General features: G+C 37.1%; 1 protein-coding gene across 1 annotated transcript; it reads right to left on the reverse strand.

Annotated features, from left to right (window-relative positions):
• Positions 1-4,574: 4,574 nt before the first annotated feature.
• On the reverse strand, positions 4,575-10,470 carry tiprl.L (TOR signaling pathway regulator L homeolog). Its single transcript, NM_001091536.1, is given in 2 exon segments — positions 4,575-5,626; positions 10,421-10,470. A coding segment is annotated over 1 exon segment (780 nt). The 5' UTR covers positions 5,611-5,626; positions 10,421-10,470; the 3' UTR covers positions 4,575-4,830.
• Between the last annotated feature and the right edge of the window lie 130 nt (positions 10,471-10,600).

The raw sequence follows: 10,600 nt of genomic DNA on the forward strand, positions 1-10,600 counted from the left end.
GATAATGAAAACAGCTTGCATTGTTGATATAGCGAGTATACTTTGTATCAAATTATACACAGATTAGTTAAAAGAAACACTTGGTTCATGCTGTTATTTATGTGTCAATCTCTGAATGGTGTTGAGGGACTAACATATGATCTATCTCCTCTATTACTGAATCAATTAATATGTACTACGGTATCTAATATTCTCGTGACCCCTAGATCACATGTAATGCTGCTGAAAAAATACATAGAAAAAAACAACCTCCATGTTCAAATCCCATAAGCTTTGTTAATGGTAACTGATTACTCCCCTATCCAAGTAAGTGGAACATGCATATGGCATCCAATCATGTGTCAAAATCCATCCTAGCCCAGGAGTACATGTATGAGGAAATATGTTGAAGAGTATACATATGCAAAATATTAATGTGGTGATATAATTAAAAACAATAACATGTGTTTCACCAATATTAGTGTGCATATCTTATATGTACCATGTGAACCCTCCCTCAGTTCATCAAAATATGAAGTGTACCACCCCTAAGGCATATTTCAACCCCCTTGTTTTAATGCAATACTGAAATAGACAATCAAATAATATAGAGAAAAAAAGAATAATAAAAAATAGACAATAAAAGCATATAATGTGAAAAATAAAGTAAAGAGTCTCTATCCACGTTGTGTAGCCTTAGTAAAATGTATGATTGTGTATAGTGTGTCCCAAATTTGTGCCCACTTGCCATGCCCTTAGGGCATGCCAACCCTGCTCACTCCACCTTCACATCTACCCAGGCCCGGTTCACAGTTCATGCCGCTAAAATTTGCTTATTGTTACTTGACATCTTACCCATGATTTATCCATCAATATGGTCCCGTGGGCAGTACCCCATGATATACTGTTTTCACTGTGTACTTATGGACACCGTCTTATCGGTGCTTTGTTCACCATTTGGCCTACTACAGTCCTGACTCCTTTTCTGCTATGTGTGCATAGATGGAGGTGGGTGTGAGCAGTGGCCGAAAGAACCCAGCAAGGCTAAGTGCAGTAGGGACAGGGTGTATTGGTCGGGTTAGCTCGTAGACTATACACCTAAAAGACTGCCGGGCCTGCGCTGTGGTAAGCACCAAGGGAGTGTCGCCGTTGCTACGTGTAGCAATGATGTTTATGGCTCCTGGCTGTCAGTATGCGCAAAACGGCCCCCAATCGCAAGTATGCGCATGACGTCTTTAGCTCAGCCCCCACTGAACCTGCAGCCGTGATACACGCACAGCACACCAATACAGGACCCTGGACGAGGACTGAGTCTCGCTACTTCTCATGTTGGGAACACGATCGCTTCAGTGCAAGGAGTCCATGCTATGGATAATGAGGTAGGAGCTTTCAACCATCCAAATGTGGCTATGCTTTTACTTTTATTCACGCTTAGGTGTCACATTCACGGTGTTCGTTTACACTAACAAATCGGTTGCTTAGCAACCATCTTTGGCGCCATATTTTGAATTTAAGCGTCCCACTGTGCACAATGCTTTTCGCTCCCTGATGAAAGTTCCTGTGAGGAACTGAAACGTTGGTTCAATAAACCTCCTATTTTCTTCAAAATAACTTTGTTGCTGTAATTTCTTGGTGTGCCGTCTCCTTGCACTCCGTAGCCATGTACCCCGTTTTACTTGTTAACATTTAATTGGGTCCGTTTTTGCCAGAAGGTCTCTTAAATTCGTGCCTCTCCTGTGGCACATCATGGATTTATCTGGTAAAACCCTACTTAGTCCCTCATCTGCTGTAATGATATTCCAACCATCGCACACCACTCTATTCAATTTACTAAAATGTGGATTATATTTAGTATTAAAAACCAAGCTTGATTGTGACTTGTCACATTTAGTACTACCCTGTACTTTTATTCTGGCCTTTGAAAGAGCCTGTTCAAGGACATATGTGGGATAACCACGTTGTCAGGGGCGTAACTATAGAGGAAGCAGACCCTGCGGCTGCAGGGGGACCCAGGTGGTATAGGGGCCCCACGAGGCCCTAATTCATATACAATTTAAATAAATATTGGAGAAACAAGTCAACCTATAAACATTTTGGGGGCCTGAAAAATAATTTGCTGTGGGGCCCAGTAATATCTAGTTACGCCACTGCACGTTGTTTAAATCGCTCCCACATATCCACAATATGCAATTCCACCACTTCAACATTAGAAATCCGGCAGAACTGCGAAATCGGTAGGGGCGACCTCTTCATAGACATAAAGGTCATTTTTGTCCATGGTTTTATGGAAAAGAGTGTATTCTATATGATTATTGCTCATCCAAATTTTCACATCCAAAAAATGTATAAATTCCTTATGGATTTCAAATGTAAATTTAACAGGGTTGTCAAGAGCATTTAGGTCACTAACCATCTCGTGAAATTCTGCTTCAGTACCGCACCAGATTATAATGATGTTGTCGATATAGCGACGAGAGAACAACATCGTCACCATATTTAGGTATAATCATATTCTGTTTGTATTGGTGCATTAACAAATTGGCATCGCCGTGGCAGACACCTGTAAATAAAGATCACATTGAAAATGAAAATTCATTGCAAGGGTAAATCTCAGCAACTCAAGTACAAAGGGTATTGGGGGACCTTCATAGGGTCCAAAATCAACCAAAGACTGTCGCACTGCCTCCACACCAACATTGTGAGGGATGCAGGTATAGAGGCTGGACACGTCTAAGCTTGGCAAGAAATAGGTTACCCCTTCCGGAATTGTTAGTGATCTAAAGCAGGCTAGCAAATGTGGAGTGTCCTTAAGATAAGTCAGGTATTCTGGACCACGGGTTGTAAAATAGTGAAAATTTGAGACAAAAGGTGTACAGCAGGAATTGAACGCAGGCTCCCCACAGAACGACGGACCAATGAGCTATGTAACCTATGGAAGGTACGTTTATGCGGTCCTTTACATCGCTATTATATTTTGAAGGTCAGCGCAATTCCCCTATGACACATATCATATAGCACCCCGATTGCTGCGCATATGACACACTCGTTTCCCCAATACAGAAGATCGATGCTCAAACATGGAGTGAGCATGGGGTAGGTGGTTCACTGTGTCCCCCTGCTTTCACACCAGGGCTCCTCTGTGGGGGTGTATGCTACGGTGCCAAAAAGCCTCACAGCATTTTGATGGAACTAACAACAGGGCAGATTGCCTCCCTGCATCACAGCAGAGGAAGCTCCTTGTCCGCAGTGGCAAAAGAGGCGGGGTCTATGGGGCATTTGAAGAACTGACCGGGATACAGTATGGCTCAGGTGGAGGTTACATGCTAAGGACTATGGTGGTGAACAGCAAGTGTTACATTGGCATCTGACGTTGGTCCGACATCTGTGACGGGCGATATGGATGTACTCCTATTCCTTCTGCTGTGTTCTCACCCTTCGGGTAAGGGGGCAGTATTCTCCTATGTTGACAATATTTGTTACGGGTTGTCTGCTCACACATCCACACTAAGTAACAACACTTTGGGTTTTACATGTCAGCGTCAACACTTGCGCGTATTCAGCGCTCCTGTATTATATCACTATCTGAGCTTATGGATCTAATTTTATTCACACACATATACGTTTTCTCTGTAAAAATAAAACAGTAGCTTGTACTTGAACCAAATTAAAATATAGTTAATCTTTATTTGAAGCAAACCCAGTCTATTGGGTTTATTTCATGATTACAGGATTGTCTAGTAGAAAATGTATGGAAACCCAAATTATGGAAAGATCCGTTATCCGGAATACCCCAGGTCCCGTACATTCTGGATAACAGGTCCCATACCTGTACTATATTATACTGAAACCAATTTATTTTTTTTGCACAGCCTATTTACCCAGTTTCATCTTTACATTGATCATTTCCTTTAGATCTAATTTTTCATAGTTTTATGTAAATTTAGTGAAAACTGCAAAAAAATGTATTTATATTAAATTAGAAAACAAAAATCAAGAAAGGAATTAAGATGTCTGTTTCCCCTTCATATGCTTCTAGCAACTAATAGTATTCTTAAACATTGTGCAGACAGCCTGATTTTGGATAGCTGCAGCCTTCTCTAGTTTTACCATTTTTTTTTCCTACCTAATTTGTTGCATGGAAAACAAAATTTAATTGGATTTACATGCACTTGCTCCCATATATGTAGATACGATTCCTAGCAAACGTAGCCTTATTAGATGAAAAATCACATCCAGCAGTGATTTACAGCAGTTGTGTTTAAGAAGATAAAACAAGTTTCTTGTGCTATAATAAAATATGACAAAGGTTAAAAATGTATCTTAACACTAAAATCTCAACCATATCAGAATATTTCCTGTGAGTAGTTCTGAAATATCTTTTTGCATATCAACAGTTTGTATTTTAGCTACAATTTATAATTTATAAGCAGTTTTCCTCCACAACCTTAACAATTACAGAAAAACAGAAGACAGTAGGTTTCAGGTTTATAATAAATTAATGAAGATTAGATGGCTGTTCCTTACTCCTTTACAATTATTTGTACATGGCAACTATTACCAGATAACAAAAGCAGTGTAGAAACCTTAACATTATAGAAAATTCATAATATATTTTTATTTAAAAATATTTGCTCAACTTCAACATTTCAAAATATCAGGGTTTTTTTTCAAAGTAATTTTGCTTAATACATTATTACTATCCAAGTAATCAATAATGCATGCAATCATCTGAAGTTAGGTTCAACATTCAGAAATGCCAATAGTTTATACACAAAGACTGAATGTCTTGTAGTCTGATGTAGAGCCTATTTCTGTTATTGTATACCATTTCCAATACTGTTTATGTACCCACTAGTGTGGTTGTGATGGAAATTCTAATTTTTCATAAATGGTTTGTATAACCGGTAAATACTGAGAAATCTCATTTGGCTCAGTGTAGAGAGGAGGAGGAACATGGCTAAGATTACTGATTTTACTCTCTTTGGATGTGTATTCCCTCAGCATGAATGTCTTGTCTGCCTCGTGGTACAAACGAGTGTCATTCATTCGGATGAGTACACCATCCACCCTCAAAAAGAATCTCAAAAGAAGGAAAAAGCTTGTAGGCATCACTCTAATTTTAACACTTAGACTGGACACTCCATGGTCATGTAATTCATCTTCAAACAGCAGGACCTCCTCAAAGAACATTATCTGCTCTTTTGCTTTCAATTTCTCTGTGTTTATCCTTTCTGTTGTTGGGACAACATTAAGTTTCATATTATCACCAAGCAATGTTCCCTTGTAGTCAGTTGTATATGTCCAATCATAAGGCTTCACAACCTCTTTGCTGTGCTCGCTATCTGATCTGCTCTCCTGCCACTCCTCAGCACATGCAACTTTTACAGACCCTTGGCTATTTTTCACTACTTTCAAAGCATCATTTGCATTGAATTCTATGCCAAACCCAGATGTATGTTGGATCCTCAAGACATTTTCCCCAAACATCATCTCTGGTAGACAGGGCATGCTCATCTCTTCAGCCAGTTTCTCAACATCAGCTGATTTCATGATGTGGGTTTTGATTGCAGTGAGTTGCCATGGTCCAAAATTGAATTCTTGATTGCTGCTTTTAAAGCCGTGTATCATCATAGCTGAGACTAAACAACTTAAAACAAAAGAAGTAAAAAGTTTAGTCTTTCATCAAAAACATAGACAGGGTAAATACTGCTTGTCACAGTGACACAGGCAATAAGACACTTAACTCCTTTGAATAGAACTAGAGTATACATATCATATACGTACCACATTCACAAAATAATCAATTTTGTGTAGTAAGGCTAATTTATTTATACGCAATTTCGGTACTGTATTACATAATTTAAATGATAACTATACCCCCGAACAATGAAGGTCTCTATAAAAATATACTGAATAAAACCCTGATTCATCTAAATAAACCATTCATAAAAATATACTTTTTTTCTTATTATGTGCTATTAGGGGTATTCCAAAACAGAAAATTCCCATTTTAATAACTAACTTGGGATTCACGGTGCACACAAACAAACCAAGGGCACACTTTAGGTCACATGAGCCAATTAATGCACAAATTCTGTCTTTTATTTACACACTTATTCCTGTTACAGTTAGAGCTGCATTATTTCTGATCAGCTGGCCTCTGAGGGACCAGAGAACATCATAAAATTGTGGCTCAAAATAAAAGGTGTCAAATAATGTATGTATGTATTCTAATGTGTATATATATATATATATATATACACATACATACATATATATATATATATACATATATATATATATATATATACACATATACATATACATATACACATACATATACATATACATATATATACATACATATATATATATATACACAATGCTTATATTACATATTACCGTGCACCCGAGGAATGCTGCAAAGGCGGAGTGCTGCCCTCACCAAGTATATATATATATATATATATATATATATATATATATATATATATATATATATATATATATATATATATATATATATATATATATATATATATATATATATATATATATATATATATTTCTGTGAAGCTTTTATTAACACGGGTGCCAGGTATAAATAATCAAATATAATATAATCCAAGAGAATACCGGCACTCTCGAAAAAGTCCAATAAATTGCCTGGGTACATTATTATCTAAGCTATTGTTGTTGCTATTACATTGTTTATTTCTGTGAAGCTTTTGTTTGGGCAGAGGAGGGCCCTAAAAGAAGTTGCTGGATTTTGGGGGAACTTCAATACCGGATTCGTTTTTTACATGTGGACCCGTGTTAATAAGAAGAAAAAGGCAAATAACTATATAAAAAAAAATAATTATGAAAACCAATTAAAAAGTTGCTTAGAATTGGCCATTCTATTAACATAACAAAAGTTACCTTAAAGGTGAACCACCCCTTTAAGTAAAGCTTATGGTTTAGGTAAATAATGTAATTTTTAAAGGGATACTGTCATGGGAAAAATATTTTTTTCAAAATAAATCAGTTAATAGTGCTGCTCCAGCAGAATACTGCACTAAAATCCATTTCTCAAAAGAGCAAACAGATTTTTTTATATTCAATTTTGAAATCTGACATGGGGCTAGACATATTGTCAATTTCCCAGCTGCCCCAAGTCATGTGACTTGTGCTCTGATAAACTTCAATCACTCTTTACTGCTGTACTGCAAGTTGGAGTGATATCACCCCCCTCCCTTTTTCCCCCCAGCAGCCAAACAAAAGAACAATGGGAAGGTAACCAGATAGCAACTCCCTAACACAAGATAACAGCTGCCTGGTATATCTAAGAACAGCACTCAATAGTAAAAACCCATGTCTCACTGAGACACATTCAGTTACATTGAGAAGGAAAAACAGCAGCCTGCCAAAAAGCATTTCTCTCATAAAGTGCAGGCACAAGTCACATGACATGGGGCAGCTGGGAAATTGACAAAATGTCTAGCCCCATGTGAGATTTCAAAATTGAATATAAAAAAAAAATCTGTTTGCTCTTTTGAGAAATGGATTTCAGTGCAGAATTCTGCTGGAGCAGCACTATTAACTGATTCATTTTGAAAAAATTTTTTTTTCCCATGACAGTATCCCTTTAACATTTGAGATTTCATATGTTTTTTGCACCAGAGAAATCACAAGACTGGCAGATGGATGCCAAAGTATTTCTCCATGCCAGGGAATTTTGTGGTAATGTCTTGGATACAAAATTAGCATATTTACTGATGATAGAGCTGCAATATTCTGTGTATATAGTTTGTTCAGTAATAGCTGAATCAGCTTGAATATTTAATAATTTGTGGAACAAAGATTTATATATAGCTACTTGTAATGACTTCCAATGTAACATATATTTAGTAAATCCCATTTGGACAACTTTTTTTTTCATCTTATATACCTTTGGTCCAAAGTTTAACATTTTTTTGGTTTGTACACCTGGAGGTCTAATTTGGCCAGTAAACATGGTGCAGATATAAGTAAGCATTTTATGTTAATCAAACTACCTTTAGGTATATGATCGGATATAATATTTGTATGAAAAAACTTTTTTTTCATATATATATGCAGTAAATTAAATATAATACACAAAAGCTATGAATATCTTGTAAATTATATCCTTATAAACGATGAGTTCTGATGTCATTAGTTATAAACGGTGAGTTCTGATGTCATTTCTGTCACATGACTAACTGAGATTTGTGTATTATAATAAATAAAGTACCCACAGTTGTGAAACATGAGGATATTAGAAGTTACCTCGGAGTTCCATGACCTGTATAAAAACACTCGGCCTTTGGCCTCGTGTTTTTATATGGTCATGAAACTCCTCGGTAAATTATAATATCCTTATATTTTACAAGAGAGGGTACTTTATTCAATATATAATACACAAAAGCCATGAATATCCTGTAAATTATATCCTTATAAACGGTGAGTTCTGATGTCATCAGTTATAAACGGTGAGTTCTGATGTAATTTCTGTCACATGACTCACTGAAATTTGTGTATTATAATAAATAAAGTACCCCCAGTTGTAAAATATGAGGATATTTGAAGTTACCTCGGAGTTCCATGACCTGTATAAAAACACTCGGCCTTCGGCCTCGTGTTTTTATATAGTCATGAAACTCCTCGGTAACTTATAATATCCTTATATTTTACAAGAGGGGGTACTTTATTCACTATATAAACAAAGTGGCCATTAGAAGTTTACTGTATTTAAAGGAAAAGGAAAGGCTTGTTGCACTTGGGGGTGCCAAATGTTAGGCACTCCCAAGTGATTGTATTGACTTACCTGAAACCCCAGGCTGGTGCCCCTATCAGCAGAAAACTACACCGGCCCGGGGTTATACCAGTGAGCACCACAGAGCGTTCCACTTCCGTCTTCTTCTTTCTTCGAATTTCCCGGGGCAAACACATGCGCAGTTGAACGAAATAGGCAACTTTTTAGTAAAAGTTCGTCTTCACTTTCTACTGCGCTGGCGCACTAAGAAGTTGGAAGACGGAAGAAGATCGCTCCGTGGTGCTCACTGGTATAACCCCGGACCAGTGCAGTGTTCAGCCAGAGGTTTTAGGGAAGTTAATACAATCACTTGGGGGTGCCTAACATTTGGCACCCCTAAGTGCTGCTTGCCTTTCCTTGCCTTCTCCTGTAAGTGGAGTGCTTCTCTATTTTTGATGTTTAAGGTTTTGATATGGTTTCTTTTTAGACAGACATCTCTACCAAATAAGAGGATTTAAATATAGATATATGGTATGCATCCATCCAAATGCTACTTAAAGGAACAGTAACACCAAAAAATGAAAACCTTTTAAAGTTATGAAAATATAATGTAGTCTTGTGCTGCACTGGTAAAACCGACCTGTTTGTTTCAGAAACTCTGCAATAGTTTATATAAACAAGCTGCTGTGTAGCCATGGGGGCAGCCATTAAAGCTGAAAAGGGAGAAAAGGCACAAGATACAAAGCAGATAACGGATAAGCTCTGTGGTATACAATGGGATTCTTCAAATCGTATCTGTTGTCTACTGTGTATCCTGTGCTTGAATGGCTGCCCCCTGGCTACACAACAGTTTCTGAAGCAGATACACCAGTGCAGCACAAAGCTACATTATATTGTCATTCCTTTAAGGCACTTTAATTTTTTTGGTGTTACTGTTCCTTTAATTAATCCCTAAAGTTCAAGGGCAGCATAATCAACTGCAGCATAACCTGAAATATAAAAAAGTTCATAAAACATAATGCTGTCAAAAGTTTAACTTGCCCTTTAACAATATATCAGTATTTGACTTCTGTAAAGGTGACTTTAGAGCATGTGGCAATGACAAGTATACATTTTAAATAAATGTTGTTAAAAAAGGCCAATAACCAAAACTGCTAAATAAATCTATGAATGGAAATATACAAGAGATACATATTGCAAGCTTCATGTCTCCTGCAACACATTTAATAACCAAATGATGAGAGCAACCTTCAAAATAATGGTAGCCAAAAAAAAATCCAAGCACAGATAATATTTATAATATTACAAACAGATAAGAATACTGAAGAACATCCCATTAGATTTTTGAGACAGATAGTTTGCGCTATACTTCCTCCCGAGAGCAACAATACCTGTCTTTATCCAGAATTAGACCGCCAATTAAGAATGTTTCTAAACTATATCTCCCGGGAAAAAAACATATTTAGTCCCAATTCTGAGGCCTGTACATCACTATTGGGGCAAAATAAGCTCCTGAAGAATCCTTGCTCCTCGGACCTGCCCAAATTATAATTAAGATTCAGAAAACAACTAGTAGCAATCTAAACCTCGTTAATGCAAAACCTTCTTAATCGTCCAGTTTATAGCACGTGAAAAAGTAACTACACAATGCAATTATTAATATCTTGTACTACATACAATACTGACCATTAACAACAGAACACCGTGTATCTAGATCCGCCGTCTACTTTTTCAAGCCAATCAAACCCTGGTACAGTCAATGACAGACTGTACCTCCAATGATTGCGGACTAGGCGTTCTCTCCTCCAACCAGTAGCGTAAGTGCACAATTTATAGTTTGTCCGGTGTTGAGCAGGAAATGCTTAA

The sequence above is a fragment of the Xenopus laevis genome, chromosome 4L, assembly GCF_017654675.1.
Source record: "Xenopus laevis strain J_2021 chromosome 4L, Xenopus_laevis_v10.1, whole genome shotgun sequence".
NCBI lineage: Eukaryota > Metazoa > Chordata > Amphibia > Anura > Pipidae > Xenopus > Xenopus laevis.